This window comes from Microtus oregoni, unplaced genomic scaffold, assembly GCF_018167655.1.
Source record: "Microtus oregoni isolate MIOR12 unplaced genomic scaffold, Mior012 000036F_ref0000092, whole genome shotgun sequence".
NCBI lineage: Eukaryota > Metazoa > Chordata > Mammalia > Rodentia > Cricetidae > Microtus > Microtus oregoni.
In genome coordinates, this window is record NW_024543095.1 from 16,140,928 (window position 1) to 16,162,013 (window position 21,086).

The 21,086-nt window shown below is 43.0% G+C and overlaps 1 protein-coding gene across 3 annotated transcripts in view; it reads left to right on the plus strand.

Annotated features, from left to right (window-relative positions):
* Camkmt (calmodulin-lysine N-methyltransferase) overlaps nt 1-21,086 on the plus strand; it is a 392,778-nt gene that overhangs the window by 355,452 nt on the left and 16,240 nt on the right. For all 3 annotated transcript variants that reach the window (XM_041631282.1, XM_041631281.1, XM_041631283.1), the window contains 2 exons: nt 12,462-12,536; nt 19,772-19,835. In XM_041631282.1, coding sequence (XP_041487216.1) covers nt 12,462-12,536; nt 19,772-19,835 — 139 coding nt within the window. The remainder of the gene's footprint in view (nt 1-12,461; nt 12,537-19,771; nt 19,836-21,086) is intronic.

Sequence of the window (21,086 nt, forward strand, 5' to 3'; positions counted from 1 at the left end):
TTCAAAGCTCAGTCCTACGGCATTGAAACCACTGTGTCAGTTTCATAGACGAAGGCAGTGACTTTGGAGCATCCTCGGCCTCTCTGGTGTGTAGGAGGATGCTGGTACTTACACTCAGAGCTCTCTAACTACGAACCCCACACACTCTTTTTGCTCTTATCCTGGTGAGACCAACCAGGCTTCCACAGCTTTGGCTTTCGCGGGTTTTCTAACGCACAGGAAGTTCTGTAAAGGTGAATTTTCAAATGTGTCCAGCTGTAAAACTGTAGCAAAATTCAAACAGATGAAAGATTTTGACATTGTGGCGCAGGAAAATAGAGACAACAAAATTTTACTTTCAAGAGAATCACTGGAAGGGTGTGGCCATAACTCAGAGGCTTGGTCCAAGCCGTCTGTACAAATGCATATTTACTTTAGACCAGAAAACCAGTGGTCAGGCACCTGGTTATCCCTTACACAAACCCCAGTAACCACCTCTGTCAATTTCTTCTTTCCTCTCTACTCCTCATTTGAACACACACACACTCCCCATTGTGTGTGTGACTTACGTATCCTTCATCCTTTGATGGACCCCCTGGATTTATTGCTGGCATGAGACAGATAAAGTTTCTCACAGGGTTTTGTGTACAAGCTTGGATAGGAGCTCTCTCCGGAGTATATACCTATCAGAGAAACAAATAAACCATACAGAGGCATCCTTGACTTCTTTTTTTTAATTTTGCTTTTTTATTGGTTTTATTGAACTATGTATTTTTTTCCGCCACCCTCTCTTCCTCCTCCCTCTTCTTCTGCCCTCTCCCATGATCCCCACACTCCCAATTTACTGTAGATCAGACTATTTGACTTCTTAAGAAATGCGCCAAGCTGTTTTCCAAAGTCAGGACTTGTTGAGTTTCCATAGGCAGTGCTGGAGGGTTCACATTCCCTCAGAATCCTAAGAGTCTAACGGAATTCACTGGGGTCTTTGAATTTCCCTAATGGCTAGAAATACTGAATAGATTTTCATGCCTTTATCTTTATTGAAGTGTATGTCTAAGGGCTTTGCTGATTTTTTTTTTCTTAAAAAGATCAGGTTGCTTGTTTTCTTATTATTGACAAATTCTGAGAGTTCTTAATGTGTTCTGGATATAAACTCTTTATCAGACTTGATTCAAAAACATTTTCTCTCAGCCTGTGGCTTGTCTTTTCATTCTCCTTATGCTGTGTTTGAGAGAGCAGAAGTTTTTAATTTTAATTTTTATCTAATTTACCAATTTGTTCCTTGATGGGTCATGTATCTTGTGTGTATCTAAAGAATCCTTGTTTAATGCAAGATTACAAAGATTTTTCTCCTATATTTTTATTGACAGGTTTTATAATGATAGGTTTTACATTTGGATTTATGATCTATTTTGAGTTAATTTCTGCATGTGGTGTGAGATATAGATTTAAATTATTTTTTTGAAAATATGAATAACCAATTGTCAAAACACATTTTATTCTTTTCCCATTTGAATTGCCTTCATTTATTTAGGTCTTATTTAATTTCTCTCATCTTTTGTCAGAATTACTTCTCTTTTATATGTTTAAGCTATTATAGAATTTTATGTTATTATAAATGGTATAGAATTGGAAATTCCAATTTCCAGTTATTTGCTGCTTGTATAAAGAAATACAATTGATTCTTGTATTGATCTTGTATCCCACAAGCCTGCTACACCCATACCAGAAGCTTTGTTGACTCTCCCACAGCATATTCTATATAGATTATTGTACTGTCTCCTAAGAAGTACATTTTGACTATTTCCTTCTGGAAGCCTTTTCATTTCTTGTCTTACGGGAATGGGTATCCTTCAGTGCACTAGGGAAAGCTGAGAGGAAGGTCCCTTTCTTGCTCTAGTCACCAGTAAGTGTGATGTTGGCTTCAGATAGCCCATGGGTCATGCTTTTCAGGTTGAGAAAAGTATTTCTTTCTTTATGCATGGAGCTATCTTGCTGGCCTGTGAGGAAATCATTTCTTCTATTTGAGTTTTTTTTTTTTAATCAGAAGTGGATGTTAGACTACATCAAATACACTGTTCAGGATGTTCTTGTGTTTTTACTTTTCAGTTCGTTAGCACTGTGTATTGTATTTATCAGTTTTTAAACATCCAAACAACTTTCTTACATCCCTGGATAAACCCCACCATGTCAGTGTACATATAGAAATATGTAGACAGAAATAGGTCCTGCCCTTATCTCCAGAATCTGGAGCAATGCCACTCCCATCATCCATCAGTAATATGTGTTTCCTCTTCTTGCTTTTCTGACAAGTCTGACTGGAGGGTTATCAGTTTTATTGATCTCAAAGAACCTGTTTGGTTTCATTGATTTTTTTCCCTATTATTTTTGTGTTTCTGTTTTATTCATTTTTCTTTTAATCTTTATTCATTCCTTTCTTTGATTATGTTGAGTTTAATTTACTCTTTTTTTAAAAAAAAAACTTATTTAGCTAGAAACTAAGTTCACTAATTTGAGAATATTTTTTCTAATGTAGGTATTTTATTGCTATTCTAAGTACTTTGTGGCAATCCATAAATTTTTATCTGCAGTGTTTTCAGTTTTATTCCATTCAGAATGCTTTTCAATTTCTGCTTTGGTTTCTTATTTGGGTTCTAGGGTATTTATAAATATAACATTTATTTTCTTAGTATTTTTATAGCATATTAATTTCTAATTTTTTATTGGTTGCCACTTTAATTCCACCGTGAGCAAGAATCATATTTTTGTGCCCTTGATTCTGCTAAACTTATTAAAATTTATGTTGTGATTCAGAATAGATATATTTGAAAAGAATATGAACTCTATACTATTGGTGTATTCTATAAATACCAATTAAGCTATATGATTGATAGCGTTTAAAGCTATCTGCGTATTCCTTTGTTAATTTTCCATGTACTCCCCAATTAAAGACAGGGATGTTAGAATCTCTGATTGAAGCTGGGTTTTGTCTGTTTCCTTCAGGGCTATCCAATGGGGCTTCTTGTTACTCAGAGCATAAACTTGAGAGGCCCCTGCTAGCCTCCTTAACCTCAGTGTGATGAAACAGTAGTAATATTTTCACTGCGAAATCTGATCTCTGAGGTTAAACCCCTTTTCTGCCTTCTGACTCACGTTCACGTGTCTTTTTCCATATTTTCATCTGCAGCTCTTTAGTTTTTTTATGTATAGGATGCTTTTGATAGAAGTCGCATATACTTGGGCCTAGATTGGTTTGCTTTTTATCTTTTTATGTGGTACTGGAGCTTGATCCATAGCCCAGGGCCCTGCAACTGAGCTATATCCCCAGCCCTTCCTCACTTTGGTTTTTAAGATAGGGCCTTTCTCTGTTGCCCAGGCTGGCCTCAAACTTGTGATCTTCCTGCCTCAGCTTCCTGGGTAGGATGACAGGCATGTACTACCACGCGGGACCAGATTTTATATTTAGTCTGATACTCCACTCTTTAGCCAACGCGTCCAGGCTGTTTTCATTTAATACAATTGCTGGTTTGGCTAGGTTGAGTTTGTGGTCTTGCTTTTTGCTGTTTGTCTCATCTATTCTCTGTCTCTTTTCATCTTTTGCTGCCTGCTGTTGGATTAGTGTGTTTTGTAGTTCTATTTTTATCATGTTGTTGTCTTATTAACCATAACTTTATTACGCTTATTCTTACTTTAGATTTTATAGTCTAGATTCCAGGGAAGAAGGTGTACGTGAAGGCCAGAGGTTGACGACAACGTATTGTCCCCCATTATTCTCCCACTTGATGTTTTGAGACAGGGTCTCACTGAACCTGAAACTCATCGTTTGGCTCCATGGGCCAGCGGGTGAGCCTCCGAGATCCCCCTGCCTCCACCCTACCCACAGTGCTGAGGGTACAGGTACATGCTGCCACCACTTTCAACTCTTGTAGGTGCTGGAATTCGAACTCAGGTCTTCATATTTGCACAGTAATCACTGTATCCACTGAGCCATCTTCCCAGCCCCTGTAGTATACATCTTTAACTCATCAGAGTTTTCCCTCAGACTGTTTGCCTCATAGGACTATGTCGTCATTCTCCTCCTCCATCTTGATGCTCTCGTTTTTACATTGTACTTGCCCACGTGCATTGTGAACCTCACGATACCTAGTATTTGGTTAGCGTTTCCTCCTATCTTATGTTTAATTAATTTTAAGACACATATATTTACCTATAGAATTATTATTCTTGATTCTTACCATTTCTTTGTGTAGCTAAAGATCTCCATGCAACTATTTTTCTTCTGCCTAAAGGACTTTCTTTGACATTTTTGGGGGAAGTGCAGGTCCGGTGGCAATCAGTTCTTTTGTTTATCTATGAGTTTTAAATGTCAAAAAAATATATGGAGATATATTTCCGTTGGTTGCACGATTCTCAGCCCTTCCTGGCCACCGGTGCTGTGACATCTAACCTTATCCTCTCTTCCTTCAGTCAGCTTGGTTATTATGTGGCTTGTATTTTTCTTCATGTTTCAGATGTGTGAGCTTTGTTAAACTGGCTTCATCTTTATGTTAGAAGTTTTCACTAAATTAATAAAGTCTTAGTTATTATTTCTTCTATTTTTTTCCAGCCTCTTGCCTTTTCCTACCTTTTAAGAACTCAAATATTAGATCACTCAAATTTGTCCCCCACCTTACTTACATTACATTTTTTTAAAAAAAAATAACTTTTTCTCTATTTTTTATTTTGGATATATTTTAAATGTTTTACAGTTATTTATTTAATGTGATCTTCTGTGTGCACTTGCCAGCTCAGAGACCAAACGACACCTTGGGGAAGCTGGTCCTCCCCTTCCACCACTACCTCCTGGTTCTGGGAATAGAACTCAGATTGTCAGCCTTGGTAGCAAGCGCCTTTTCTGCCAGGTCATCTTGTCGACTCCATTCTGGGTAGTTTTTATTACTATGTCTCCAATACTCTCATCTTTTCCTCTGAAATTCCTAATCTCCTGCTGATTGAGTCTAGTCTGATTTTCCTTAGATATTGTATTTTCAACTTAGAAAATTTTAGAATTTTTTAAAAAAATCTACTGTGTCTCTATACCACATTTGAAATACATTATTTGCTATTATGATACAGATATTAATTCCCTTCTTAAAAGTCTGACATCTGTGTCAGTTTTAAATTGAATCCCAATGTTCTTTGTCTCTTTGGCAGTCTTTGATGATATATTGAGCATTTTAACTTGTTGGGATCTGAGTATTTTTTTATTTCTGATAATGTTTTCGAATTTTGTTCTGGGATACAGTTGTGTCGTGTTGTCATCATTCCTTGCTTTAGGTTCTTGCTCTTAAAATTTGCTTCATACCAGGAGATAAGCTTTTTCTCTAGAACTAATTATTTTCCACTTCTGAGGCAAGACAAATTCTGAGGTTTTGTGCTAAGAGCAGGCCCTAGTCCTGCCCTATGACCTCGGGTTTAGCCCCCCAATACTCTCATACGGTTCTTTCCCAACCTCGGGTAGTACACACACACACACACACACACACACACACACACAGAGAGGGGGGGGCGGGTTAGTTCCTTGCTGAATGATCTGAGAGTCATTTGTGTGAACCCTGAGTTCTCTCTGTACAACTCTCTTCTTTATGGTCCTCTGTCTGTTCTGGCCACCTTGGTTTCTCCAGTCCCTGGAGTCCATCCGTTTAGCACCAAAACTATTGGGTCCTCTCTCATTTCTTTCCTCTCTGCTGCAACCTGGGCTCTCCCCCGAGGCATCCCACTGGAGTAACTATGGAACTTATTTTATTTGTTCATCCTCTTTCAAGGATTCATGACTGCTCACTGTTGCTGCTGGCAATATCTTGGAAGTGTGTGTGTGCGTGTGTGTGTGTGTGTGTGTGTGAGTGTGTGTGTGTGTGTGTGTGTGTGTGTGCGTTCTTTCTAAATTGTCTTAGTTGTCCATCATTTTAGGTTAAGATGTAAAAGAGGCGCCTGCCATCCCATCTTTGTTGGAAGTGGAAGTCTTTAGGGAGCATTTTCAGTACCATCCACATCAATTTAGAGACCGGCTTAATACCAGGATCCTCTGGTTATTGAATGCCTCCGTGGGCTAGGCACGGCGCCCATTCAGATGCCATGTTAACGGAGCAGCTGTTGTGTGCTGTTCTAGGCACTGGGAATACATCACTGCCCCAGAGTCTAAGGACCAACATCTGTGGTGGCGGCACTAAGAACGGCTCCATAGGCTCAAGTATTTGAATGCTTCCTCACAAGGGAGTAGAACCCTTCGAAAGAGTTAGAAAGGTTAGGAGATGTGACCTTGTTGGAGGAAGTATGTCAGCAGGGGTGGGTATGAAGGTTTCAAAAACCCAAACCCAGTGTCATGCTCTCTCAGCCTTTGGACCAGGATGTAGCTCTCAGCTGCTGCTTCAGCACCTTCTTACTGCCCTCATTCTCTCACCATGGTGATAACGGACCAAACCTCTGTAAGCCAGTTGGTCCCCATTGACATGCTTCCTTTTGAAAGAGTTGCCTTGGTCATGGTGACTCTTCACAGCGTTAGAACAGTGGCTAAGACCCTTATGATGACTGTGGGGGGGGGGGGAATAAACAAGTTAGTTGCTTCTAGAAAAAAAATGCAAAGAAAGATAAAGATGGACAGAAAGCTAATGCTGTAAAGATATGACAATGGCTTTAAAGAAGATGGTCAGGGAAGCCTGCCCTATAAAGACAAGAGACTTGCACAAAGATTGAATGAGGCACTTGGGTATCTGAAAGAGAGGTACTTAGGGCAGAGAGCCCAGCACAGACAGTCTCATCAGAGCGTGGCTGGTTCTATGGGAACCATGGGAACCACTAGAGTAGAGGAGAAAGGGGAGTGAGGAACAGGAGATGAAATCAAACAATAGAATGGGGTCTGGTCCACTGTCTCAGGGGGTACACAAGGTTTCCGAGCTAATATATGGTGTGTGTGTGTGTGTGTGTGTGTGTGTGTGTGTGTTTACGTGCGTGTTGAGACAGGGTCTCTCTATGTAGCCCTGATTGTTCTAGAACTCGCTATGCAGCTCATGAAGATCATCAATCTGGCCTTGAACTCACACAGAAGTCTGCCATCCTCTGCCTCCTGAGTGCTGGGATTAAAAGTGTACACCACCACACCTGGCCTGATAGGTTTTAACAGGAACACTCTGGGTGCTCTCCTGGGCAGAGATGTTAGGGCCGCAGGCAGAAACAGGGAGACAAGTTAGAAGCCTGGAGTAATTCAGATGAGAGATGGTGACCGTTTAGAACAGGTATCACCCATGGAAGCGGAGTGAGTTAGTTGGATTTTGATGTATTTCAAAGACACAACTAATTGCTTTTCTGACCTAGTCAGAGTGAGATGTAAGAGTCGGGGGTGTGGTCAAGACTTTTGGCCTGAACTAAAAGGTAGAACTGCCATTCTTGTGAGTAGAGAAAGACCACAAATGAAGTTTGTGGAGACAGAGGGTCAGGAGTTCAGATTTGGACATGTGAAGTTTGGCTGTTTAGGAGAAACCCAAGAGCAGGTATTGAATTGGCGGTGGGGGTGGGGGTGGGGCATCTGAAGCTCATGAGTGAAGAAGTTCAGGCTGGTTGGGAGGATGAAGACAGAACTGACTCGGATTTAGCAATGTGGAGATCTTGGGTGAGTTTGATGAGACCATTTGGAGGAGAGTGATCGGGTTAGAGCGGAGTTAGTAGAGAAGGAGAGGAAAAGAATTGGGAGCCAAGGTACAACATTTTGGAGGAGTAAACAGCATTAGCTGGACCAGGAAGAAGACAAGGAGCTACAACAATAGTAGTTCATGAAGAAGGCGGGAACTGCACAGCTCAAGACCGGTGGGCAGAAGCCAGAGAATAAACTGCTGGCAGGAGAGGGAAGAGGAGGAAACTGCTGTAGCCTTGTTCTAGAGAAGGTGAGCAGGGGTGGATCTCGGTGAGCAGGGCTGGATCTCGGTGAGCAAGGGTGGATCTCGTTGAGCAGGGCTGGATCTCAGTGAGCAGGGCTGGATCTCGGTGAGCAGGGCTGGATCTCAGTGAGCAGGGCTGGATCTCAGTGAGTAAGGGTGGATCTCAGTGAGTAGAGTTGGATCTCAGTGAGTAGAGGTGGATCTCAGTGAGCAGGGATGGATCTCATTGAGCAGGGGTGGATCTCAGTGAGCAGGGCTTGATCTCGGTGAGCAAGGGTGGATCTCGGTGAGCAGGGCTGGATCTCGGTGAGCAGGGCTGGATCTCAGTGAGCAGGGCTGGATCTCGATGAGCAGGGCTGGATCTCTATAAGAAGGTTCTGGCTGGGGAGACAGGAGTGAGCTAATAGGCAGAAGACAGACTAGGGAGGTGCAGTTTCTGCTAGGAGCATTATGTGCCGTGGCGTGAGATAGGAACATTCTTGTGTGACTGGCAATCTTGAGGGTAAAGTAACAAGCAGGTCATTAGCTGAGACTAAAAATGAAGGAGAAAATTCTGGAATACTGAGAAAGAACACAGGTATAAAGTAACAGCCCGAGAGAATGGATGCACAAATAGAACAAGAGCCCGATACCATTGAGTTCAGTCGGGTTTCACAGTGATGCATTTAAAGCAGAAGCACCCACCTTCAGGTCATAGGCACTGACTGGGCCAGTCAGGGAACTGGGTTCAGCAGCTATGAGGAAGGCAGAGTCAAGGGAGTTGAGAAAGTACCCAAGGGATTTACTGAAGTGCCATGTAAGCTGCACAAGAAAGAAAGGTAAACATCAGAGAAGGGAGACCGTGCCCTGGACAAGATTGGGAGACTGTAGACAGTGAGTCTGAGGAGTCCTTGGGTCAGAAAACCTTCTAGAAGTAAGCTGGGACAGATAAGAAGGGCTGGTCTAAGAGTGAATGGGGGGTTATTGATAAAGATAAGGTCCAGAGCAGGGCTGTTCTGTGAGTAGAACTCACAGCAAGGATGGGAACTAGGCTGAAAATTCATATGCAAAGGCTGTGTTTAAGAATTGAGCCAGGAGCCCAGCAATGGTGGTGCATAGGAGGCAGAGGCAGGAGAATCTCTGTGGGCTCAAAGCCAGTCTGGTCCACAGGACAGCCAGGACTACCCAGAGAAACCCTGTCAGGGAGGGGGATGGTTGGGGGGGGGGGACATGACAGGACTTGAAAGGAAACATTTAGAAACATGAACGTAACAGACTAGGAATGCCTTTGGATTGTTGTTGGTTTTGGTACCGAGAACTGAACCCAGGTCCCGTGCATGGCAAGGACTCTACCACGGATGTAATATCTGCTCACCTTCACCCCTATAAACTTGAGAAAGAGACTTAAGAATTTGCCCAGACTTGACCTGAACTTGCGATCTTCATGCCTCACCCTCCAGGTAGCTAAGATCAAGGGTTCTCACCCCATTTCCTACAGTGAGCTGCCTGAGTTTTGTTTTGTTTTGTTTGTTTGAAATCTCATGGGTCTGCAACAAATTGAACACAAACATTATAAAAATCTGATCCTTCTCTCATAGTGGAAGCATAGCTTGTGTGTGTGTGTGTGTGTGTGTGTGCCTGCATGTAGTGTGTATGTTTATGTATGTATGCATGCATGTGGAGGGTGTGTGCACGTGTTTGTGTGTGTACGCATGCCTGTGGTGTGTGTGTGTGTGGTTGTGTGCGGTAGTCTTTACATGGAGAAAAGGGGCGTTAGCAAAGAATTAGAAGGACCAGGTTTTAAATAACGAAGTTATCTGTCTTTCCAAGAGAGAAGGCTGACTAGGCAGATGTAGGGACGCCATCTCAAGACGTGCCGTGCAAGCTTTACAACTTCCTGTGCTCTCTGAGTGTTCAGGGATGTGGGCATCTGAGAGTTCAGGGATGTGGGCATCTGAGTGTTCAGGGATGTGGGCATCTGAGTGTTCAGGGATGTGGGCATCTGAGAGTTCAGGGATGTGGGCATCTGAGAGTTCAGGGATGTGGGCATCTGAGTGTTCAGGGATGTGGGCATCTGGGAGTTCAGGGATGTGGGCATCTGAGTGTTCAGGGATGTGGGCATCTGAGAGTTCAGGGATGTGGGCATCTGGGAGTTCAGGGATGTGGGCATCTGAGTGTTCAGGGATGTGGGCATCTGAGAGTTCAGGAATGTGGGCATCTGAGTGTTCAGGGATGTGGGCATCTGGGAGTTCAGGGATGTGGGCATCTGAGAGTTCAGGGATGTGGGCATCTGAGTGTTCAGGGATGTGGGCATCTGAGTGTTCAGGGATGTGGGCATCTGAGAGTTCAGGGATGTGGGCATCTGAGTGTTCAGGGATGTGGGCATCTGAGAGTTCAGGGATGTGGGCATCTGAGTGTTCAGGGATGTGGGCATCTGAGAGTTCAGGGAAGTGGGCATTCTCATCCTCACTTTACAGAAAACAGACTCAGAGTGGAGGAGTAATTGTGCAGACTCACACAGCCGCCAAAGGTCAGAACCAAGGTTTGAACCTACACATGGCTCTTGCACCAAAACGAAATTCTAACGACACCGCAACACTCTCTGCCTCGTGGTTACAGTTAGAAGGGACAGCCTCGGCTAAATTTCTTGAAACTAACGAAAGTGCCTCTTGGAAATCTTTGTGAGTTAAGTGGCCACGTAGGGTGTTTTGGTTTCCTTTAGAGCCGTGATTCATTACAGCTTCTGTGTTGATCCATAGCCAATTGCTGCTCAGACCTGATCAGTCCAGTTAGCCTTTGTTGAACCAGGAGACTGGAGCGCCTCAGGAAGCCAATATCCAATATCACCACAGGGTTCCCTGCCATTTGTCTTCTTTTGCCTTAGCGGTCACATATGAATTAGAAGCATCTAATAATTATTGGCAAAAGGGTGACTCACATGTGATTTTAATGCTTTCTGTCAAAACATATGCGATGACTGTATTACATTTATGATATGCAAAGGTCTGTTAGAGAGCTACACTTTCCATTTGCTGGGTTTTTGTTTTGTTTTGTTTCATTTTTTTTTTTTTAGCAAGGTCTTGCTATATAGCTCACTCAGGTTAGCGTCAAGCTCACAATCCTCCTTCCTCTGCCTACTAAATGCTGGGATTACATGCCCATGTCACTATCTCCAGCTACGGGGTTTTAAACCATCTTGTTTGTATATAAACTCATAAACTTTTGGGAACTCTCAAGTTTCTGACACAGGCTGAGGAAGGGCACCCTCCTCCAGGTCCAAGTCCAGGAAAAGCTGGCATTGCCAGGTACCAAAAACAAAGTAAGCCTTTATCTTTAGGGACTTGATGGTCTCCTTTGTCACTTGGCTCTCCCGTGGGCCCGAGAAGTAAAGAACACAAGAGCTAATTTGTAAAGCTTTTCCCTGTGTCACACAAGGTAACCTTTTCCTCGAAAGCCTTCCCTGGTGTGTGTGGATGTCTTGCCAGGCTGCCTCTGTGATAGTACGGCTGGAGCTCAGCATAGAGCCTGACACACAGTATACAGTAGGTGCTTAGTAAGTGTGAGTAAAAAAAAAAAAAAAGAGTGACCAACTGGCCCTCGGCCTCCTTGGTGATGAGGGGATGTGTGTAATCTTCTCTGCCTTAAGAATGTCACAACCATTTATGTCTATCAAAATGTATGAAAAGGATTTTTGGACTGGCCAGGGTTAAGTCTCATTTTTGCACTCAAACTTGTCTTTGCCTCTGGGAAGACAGAAGAACTGGAAACCCCACCCAAATAAGCAAATACAATTGGCCACGTAAGGTCTGAGCACTCGGTCCCTCTCCAAAGAATCAAAGCAAAAAATAGCCACAGAATTTTACTTCTAAGAAATAGTACTGCAAACCACAGTTTTGGAGTGTGTGTGGGAGAAATGTCCTTAAAATTATTTCTTATAATAAAATGTTAATCATCACCCCTATCATCTGAGGGGAACGTAGAGTTGCTGGTTGGCTTCCTCAGTGTTGCTACCGGTTTCCAATGTGTGCTATTAACCCTTGTTATTAATGTGCAGTTCAACACTAAGCCTCTTTCTCAGGGACGAATTCTAAAGTGTGCTTAGAGCCCCGAGAACGTCCTCTTAGAAGTGGACCCTTCTTTCCTTCCATCTTGCCACACTGTTCACTGTGTCAGTCAGAAATATGGCTGACATGGCAGGCAAGAGGGATACACCGTAAATTTCACATGGATTGTTGTTATAAATCCGTGTTCCAGTTGGATGGAGAATGTTTCGATTTCAGTTTTTCCCTCATTGTTGGGAAGGGTCAGGAATCATCCTAAGGACTGAGGTAAGGTCTACTTCTACAAAAACCTATAAAACTTAGCACAAACTCCACTCTTGAATTTCCCTAAAGAATTCGTCCTCTCTGCATTTAAAGACAAAATAAAATACAGAAGACAGTTACATCCTAGGCTTTTTTTATTATATCTTTTGAAACAATTTGTATATACTTTTAAAAATAATTCCATGTGCCACAAAAATGTTAATAGTACAAAATCAAAAGTTAAAAAAAATGCCCTAAGTATAATTTTTGAAATCTTTTTCTCCTCAAGCGTTTTACGATGGGATAATGAGACAGATGTCTCTCAACTGGAAGGACATTTTGACATTGTTATGTGCGCTGACTGGTAAGTACATAAAAATCATAAAACTCCTGTTAGGGGGGAAAAAATAGCTTTGCTGGAGTAATTGGGCCGCGCTGCTTTGCTGATGGCTAAGCAAAGTCAACAAATGAAGCACAAAGCCACCTTAACCTCCGCGAATTAATATTCCTTTCCACGTGACAGTTAGGAGGCAGCCTCTGTCACACAGGAACTTCTACCGCATTATTTCCCAAAGATTGATTTGCAGGAGCATTTCCATTCTCTGGAATTGCCTCTGTTTCATGCTTGATGTATCAGTAAATGGACGACTTAGGCAAATTGCAAATAATTATGGCTCAGAGAGGCGCAGTCTGGAGAAAAAGGAGTTTATCAACACAAACAGCTCAATTAGCTTACTTCTTGGGAGAGATCTGATACAAGGGATATACATGTGTACACATGTGTATACTCTTTGGCAAATAAATATATCTGTGTGATACCTTGTGGGAAATAGCCTTTTTTTAAAACCTGATTTTGATATCTAATGTTTTCAGCTCAGAGCTGATATGTAGTTATACAGAACACCAAGATTACACAATCACATTTGATTCTTATGCAAATAACACCCAAATCTGTCAGGTGTCTGATCCTTTTAAATAAATTTACCCTAGACATTCTGTCTTCTACCTTAGCCTAATCTACTTATTTGTTAAGGGGAGCCTGAGCGCAAGTTGCAGGATACATATGCATAGATCTTTGTGATTATTTCAACTAATTTTGTGTCTTTCCTCATTCAGTCTGAGTAGTTATTTCAGTGTCTGGAAAACACGGGCCATAGGCAAGCGTTCTCTCTGTTCAGGGTAAGGCCTTACTTGGAGTTCCCCAACAATCACGTTAGATTTGAAAACGGCGAGTTCAGATTCCCACCTTCTGTTACAGTGATGAGCCCAGTCCTAAGACCCAGAACCACCGCAGATTTCAGCCAGAGGAAAGCAGATACATTTTTCAGGAAGTAACTTACCACTATTCAAATGCAAATTCCACTTTCCTACTTTCGCACCAAGTCAACAGGATTAGGTTTGGTTTTCTTTTTCTTTCTGTCTGTCTGTCTTTTTTCCCTCCCTTCCTTCCTTCCTTCCTTCCTTCCTTCCTTCCTTCCTTCCTTCCTTTTTTTGGGGGAAAGAGTTTCTCTGTGAAGACCAGGCTGTCCTCAAACTCACTGAGTTCTGCCTGCTTCTGCCTCCCAAGTGCTGGAATTAAAGGCGTGCACCACCACCGCCCGGCTGTTTAATTTTATTATTATTTTTTTTAATTCTCCCTCCTCCTATTCATTTCTTTGTCTTTGCAGTAAACAGTAAATATCCACTCTACGTTTGGCTAAGAATTCCCGATTTTCCAGGACCATTTTGGTCTCACGGGAGAAGCCTAGCTTTCTGGCTGATCAGTGGCAACATGCCTCCGTCCTCTGCTTCCCCATCTAATCAAAAAGGAGCTCAAACCAACCCAGGTGGTTTACCATGTAATTTAGTAAATGCTTTTCCTCACAGAGTATGAGAAAGGACCCTCCAGGTTTCGCGGTACAGATGAAGATAATGCGGGCGGGATTAGATGAGATTAAGCATAAGAGTCAGATCAGAGAGCAGCAGCAAGATGGGACCAGACCGTGTCTCCTTGAAGGTTCAGATGAGGGTCACACCCAGTGCGCTCTGATGATGTGGGAAAGGCAGGAATGGCCAAGGGATTTGCAGTTAAACTGTCCTTCACACAAATATCAGAACGGCCAGCTTTGTCATGTCTGTGTCATGACCACTCACACCATGTCATCCTATCTGTACCGGAGGAACTAGCAGAGGAAATAAGAGTTAAGCTGTTTCTGATTAATGTTCTCAGTTAGGTTAAAAATAGCTGCACAACATGTTTGGAAAAATAGGCTTTTTTTTTCTTCTCCCTGACCGACAATAGGGTCTTACAGAATTGATAAACACGGTGCATGTTCAGTTTAAGGCCTTCATTACAGATCTATAACACAATGCCATCTTATACACACGCATCTGGTGGCTATGTAAGAATTATTTATGGATTCAAATGAACTAAATACCCGAGATTTCATTTTATAAATGGCTTTTCTATGCATGAATCGATGGTTAAGGTTTTTTTCCCCCTGGTGTTATAAGTGCCCGAATGTCAGGCTGTCTGTAATTTCCCATTTGTAAATGTAAAACATTAAGCTACTCTTTATGGTGATGCTGATATTATTTCCAAAAGAAATGCTTTGGTAATGGTCTCCCTTCGCAGGCACGGAGATGGCTAAGCTGCTTAGAAACTTGCAGAGCACAGGGATGGGTCATAGCCACGCTGTACATCTGGCAGTGAAACCCGGGATTCCACATATCCCTCACTTCCAGCTGGTTTGCTGTTACTCCACGGAGTTACCGCATGAACGTTGCTCCCGTGGGGCGGCAGGCCACGCTGAATTATTTAGAATGTCGCAGAGGAGCCCACGAGAGCTGCCTGGAGATGCTGCTTCCGTGATGAAACCCGAAATCTCCGATGCCAGAAAGAAACACCACACTTAACTAGGTCACGTTAAGTCTCACGCCACCTTTACCACTGCCGGTCACTGAGATCTGGAGTGGGCCATAGGCCACGTGGGTGGAAGTTTGAATGCCAGGTACATGGATTAAATTCTTACTGCAGCATTTCCAGCAAGGGTGGCATTGTCTGATGCACTGAATAGCTAACCCATGGTCCTCCTTGATCCCATTTACATGGAAACAAGCTCTGCTCACTCACCTCTCCCAAACCCACATTGTGGTTCAAGTGAAATGCTCATGATTGTGGCGAGTGGTGATATGTTTATGTCCTTAAGCCATTCATATATTCCTATATTTACATTCAAATGTTCATAAACCTGTGGGGAGTGGGGGGAAGTAACTCGCTTCCCCAGAAGAGACAGTCCCTTACCCCAGATCCAAATTTAGTCGCTCAACTAGATTATAAAATAAAGAGGCGAACAGTGAAAGCTCGTCATTTTACCGCTCAGCGTTTCTGACAATGAAAAATAGTTTCATGGTTCAATAGTTCCTAAATAACTTGTAAAATGTCAACTTTGAAATAAGCAGAAAGGAGCATGGAGGTACAGTCACACCTATAAAGAAAGGAAAGGGCTGTTGACAAACATCAAAATATTAGAATAGTTACCACAGGGGTAGGAAATAACCTGCCTATTAAGTTCCCCCATGGACTTATTCAGTGTTGAGTGTAATAAAAGCGTTCCTTTCTGCTGGAATGCAGTCCGGCCCATCCTCACTGCGTCCTGAAGAGCAAGCTTTGCTGATGCTTAGCCCACCTTTCCCGACTCTGGTTCAATCCCACTCGTAATCCGAGAGTCCAGAAGTACGATTTTCTTTTTCTGATCCAATGAGCGCCTACCTCCATTTAGCTTTACCATGCCATGGCTCTCCAGTTTACTGCAGTTCTGCAAATATAGAAATGACTTCAGGCATTTGAATTCTCACAGGCTTAGAAAACATGTCTGGAAGCCACCCACTGCCTGGCCCGTGGACCTGGATGCATAGGACAATCAGCGCATCTAGGAGTCCAAAGCTGAGGGCTCAGGGAGAAACAGTAGCGAGTACACAGGCCCGTCACCCCACCTTCCAGGCCACCTTGCTTCCCTAGCATCTTTCCACTGATTGCATATGATAGGCCGTTCCCTTTTCCCAATTCTTTTTTTTCACTTTCTTCTAAATGATGAAAGAAATGTTTGGCTTTTAAGTTGATTTTGTGAAAACGTTTTTTCCTCCCTCAAAATGGAAATACAGTGGGCTCTGAAAGGTCCTTGTCTCCCGGCTATGGTGATGATGGCCAGCTCAGGCACAGCCTACAGTCCCTGACCCCTGACCTGAAAAGGTTTTTAGCTCCAGTGTAATCAGCCCTTTCAGCTTCACCTGGGAAGACTCAGCCTTGGTGAAATCCCTGAAGAGCCCAGAATTTCACAACTGGAGGGGCAAAAGCCCAGTGAGGTTACAATGGGGCATCACTGGGCACTGCCTCCAAAATAGGCTCGTGACTCGGACAGCAGAGACTGTCCCCCTGTTGAAAGTGAAGTCTAAAACAGCAAGTCACCATGAAGACTGCATAGGGGTCTTCCTCTCTGTGCGTATTGACAAGACAGAAACATCTCTGAATGCGCTGTATGGATGAATGAGTTTCTCTAGGACAAGAATGATAGATGCTCCCAGCTCTGTGGACAGTGGGTTCTTAAGGAGGTCATAAAGATTCAACATCTTTCCTTTGTCAGAAAATCTGACTCAGATCTATGGAACAAAGCAATTGTCGCTGCCGCCGGCAATGGCCTAGAGGGGTACGCGTGTTGGAGAGTGTGTGTTTTAATGGCCAAACTGGACTGTCAAGGTATTTTGACCTGTAAGCAGAGGGAGAGTTGAAAGGTATCTCCATCCCCATCACTGACCCACTCAGCCTTTTTAAATAGATCCACTTAAGCTACTGCTGTTCGCCGAGCCATTAGGACTTATTTAAGGGGTGAATTTTCAGGAGATTACATATCACTCCCACTAAAGCGCATTGAAATTGCTCATATGACGTACCCTACAAAGCGTTATGAATTCTGCATCGGAGCTAAGTAGAAAAGTGAGCTTGCTTGGAATAAAGATCTTTTTAGAGGACTACGAGAATTACTTTTGGGAAATTTGACTTAGAACGATGGGGTGGATGCCATTACCTTTGAAATGACTGTGTTTGGAGTGTGTTCCGGGTGTTACGCTGCACTTTGCAGTGGCTGCGATGTTAACCTCGTTGTCACCATTGCCAAGGCGCAGTGGAAAGAGCGCTTTGAAAGGGCATGAGGGAGGCGCAGCCGGCAACGTGCTGTTCGTCTTTTGCTAAGAGTCCCACCAGCTCTCAGAAAATGCAGAAATAAACCAAGAAGAGTCCTTTGCTTAGCTGCTGCATAGCCAACCAGCCGGAGGTCTCTTGTAGACACATGAGCACCACAGTCAATACATCAGCAATATCAAACCGCAGCCACTACCCAGCCTCCCTAAGGAATAAGATGGAGTGTCCTGAAAAGCACGATTTGTAAAAGACGTAGCTCCAACCTGATGTCTGCCTCATCAATCCTTAATGATCTTGATTCTTAACTTGACTTAGTGGGACATCTTTGGAGCATTTAAATTAACCATATTCTTTGCGCTAGGGTTTAAGGATGCAACTTTGTGAAAGACAATGCTTTCCTAGGTTATCCTGGTTTAGAGGTGGAAAGGAGGGGGTATACATAGTAGCTCTCCAGAAGAGAACCTGTTTCCATTATTCACCTTTCTCAACGAGGAGATACGGCTTAGTGCTTGCTTAGCATGTGTGAGACCTTGGGTCCAATCTTCAGTGTTGACTACTTCAGAATCAAACCAGCCTTTGACCTCAGCCTCCCAAGTACTAAGAAGATGATAGGAATGTACCACTGTGCTCAACTCATGCTCCCCTTCCTCAAAATGAGACTCATCAAGTTGCCTGTGTGGGCAAACATCTACCTCAGTGTCAGTACAGCCCAGCAACAGTGTGAGGGAGCTGTTTAGAGTCACTGAGATGCAAACAGGATGCAAACTTCCTCCATTTCTAGAACCACAATTAGCTGCCTTAGGCAGTGAAGAATGGAGCTTGGTCTGTTTGAAGCTTAGCCCCAATTGCCTATTACCCCTCATAGGTCATAAATATATAACTGTGAATTAACATGTTAATTTGATGCCCATCACAGCCACAGAGGTGGGCTTTATTGACAAGAAAACTGAGGTCTTATGTGAAGTGAGTTACCCAAGGTCACATAGAAAGGTCAGAGCAGAATTTTATCAACCCGGAACCACACACTCACTTCCTGTTATCTGAGGGAGGACAGCAGCCTTCCTCCCAGCAGGCAGTACTCATTGGTACCCACAAGGCATCCCAGGCGTGCCGGAACTGTACACATTTCTGAGATCCTCATATGGAGTTCAGAAAGAAGTGGCCCATACCCGTGGGTAGTGGTGACACAGCCCAGAGGCTTTGTCTTGGCTGAGTACTCTAGTTCTGCTATGTGGGTCACACAGTGTGTGCCAGGGAACTCTACTCTAGGCCTCTAGCACGGGGTGTTTCCACCCCTCCATCCCACAACCCAAGGGAAACCTTTGTTCGCTTTCCGTAAGACTCGGGTATCTCAGTGCAGTCTATGCTGTTACAAGGGAATGCACAGACTGAACAATTTATAAAGAACAGAAATATGGCTCATAACTTTAGACTCTAGGAAATCCAGGATTAAAGTGCTGGTACATTTGGGGTCAGATAAGAGTCTAATCTTTTCTTCTAGTGCCTTGAATGTTGAGTCTTCTAGCAGGGAAGGACCCTGCATCTTCTATGACAGAGGAATAAAGTAGCGCCCACCTAGTGGCATCATAGCTCAGATCTTCAGTCTATGAATGGAGAGGGTTGCAGTCAAACATTGAACGGTGTAAGTTAACTCGCCACCAACTGCTAGGTGACCCAAACTTGAGTCTTGGATACATCTGTTTAGATGAAGAAGCTGTGTTACAAATTTGCTGAAAAGATGTGGTGCAAATGGGGTCAGAATAATAACCATACAGGCAACAAACAAAATAAAACAAAACAAAAATCCTACACAGAAAAAAACCCAAGAAGCAAAATGAGAAAACCCAGTGATTCGGAAAGAATCAACATGGAGGCCCAGGGAAGAAAGTCCCTGAGTTACCATGGCCTCTCACATTGCCTGAACTTTTGTTTTGGAGGCTGTTGGCTCCTGGGGCGTTTTGGGTCCTTACCTTCAAACTGTTGGAAATCATTAAGGTCCACCTTGCTTATCCCCGACATTGCTGCAGTGGTTTGGGTACACGGTTTACTTGCAGAGGGCAGCCTCACAGTGGTCGTGGTGAGCAGAAGGTCCAGGTCCAGGGGAGACAGGGCTCTAACAAGAGAAAGTACCAAGTGTTCCATCGCCACCAGATGACAGTCATGAACAAAGCAGGGACCTGTCCCTGCGACATGAACACAGCAGAGTCGGGTATGAACCCTGACATGGACAGCCTGATAGTCACTGGATAATTCTGTCCCGGTGTCTCTTTTTAAAACTCCCCCCAGCCAGATCCTTGAATGGAAGGGAGCAATCTTTCTCTAGTGTTGTATAAATGTGTAATTAGCCTCGTGTTTATCACCATTGGGATCATCAGGCTTGGGGGCCCAGTTTAATCTGGATTCTGTTCTCTTCTCAATGTCAGCCTGTTTCTGGACCAGTACAGAGTCAGCCTTGTTGATGCAATAAAGAGATTACTCCAGCCCACAGTAAGTATGTTTTATTTTCTCCGGAATACGTGCTACAGAATAATTAGTCTGCACACAAAGATGGGGAGAGTAATGGAATGGCAGGATTAATGTCATGTAATACTTTAATACTTATTATGTCCAACTTCAATTGGGTCTTCTGATCTATCAGGTTCTTTCCTAATCATAAGTAGGAAACTTCTTACCCTTGGCCTTCTGATAAGGAACACTGTGGGTAGTAAAATAAATGAAACTGCTTCAAAGATAGTGGGAGATTATTTTTCATCAAAGAATTTCTGGAGTCTTTCCCTTTGATAACAATATCTTTATAATAAAGTAGAATTATGATATTGAAATTTTTCTGTTGACTTCTGTCATTTTAAATCCCTTCAGTGGTAACCTTTGTCATTGAGTATTTATTTGCTGCGTAAGAATACTTTTTTCTTTTTATTTCTGTTTATATCAAAGGAAAAAAGGACTTCCAGATGAATCTGTGTATTAAAAGTTCTTTGCTTTAAAAGGAAGCCATTATTTACATATTATAAATATTAGGTCACAATGAAGCCAAGCATGGCATAAAATATTGTGCACATTTTTACATTTATATACCCATTTATGCCTGTGAGTAAATTACAGAGTTTGTATCCACTCTTATTTTGTTAGAGCTGTTATACTAGGCTAGGAGGTCCTGGAGACTAAACGGAGAGTTAATAGACATCTATTTAAAGTAAGAAAACGAGTTTAAAGCTCATGCATTAAAAAAAAAATCTTGTATGTAAGACTCTTTGCTGTTCCACAGGAATTTAAAATAGGCTAATGGCCTTAGTGTAATCGATGATAAGAACTCGCAGTAATCTGATATGACTGCTCTGTGTGTGTGCGCTTGTGTGTATGTGTGTGTGCACGTGTGTGCACATGTGTGTGTGTGCGTGTGTGTTTTCTAAAGTTTTGTTTCTTAAGTCTTTTGTGAAAGGTCTCAGCTTGTGACCTCGGTGAGACTCAGAGACTAACACCTTTCAATCTTCCTTTTATATCTTTCTTACACCGAAGGTTCCTGGAGCAATTTGATAATCGTCCATTGCCTTACACTATTGCTTTTTATTTTGTTATCTCTCTGTAGTTCTGAAACTTTAAATAGGCCTCTCGGAGGAGTAATGGCAGCGTTGTAAGTGGCAATCAATTCGATTAAATTGGCCTTCTCGATTCTGCTCGTGAAGTGGGGAGTAGGTCTAGAGGCAAGGAAGGGCATGTGCCAAGCTGCTGCTGGCTGCT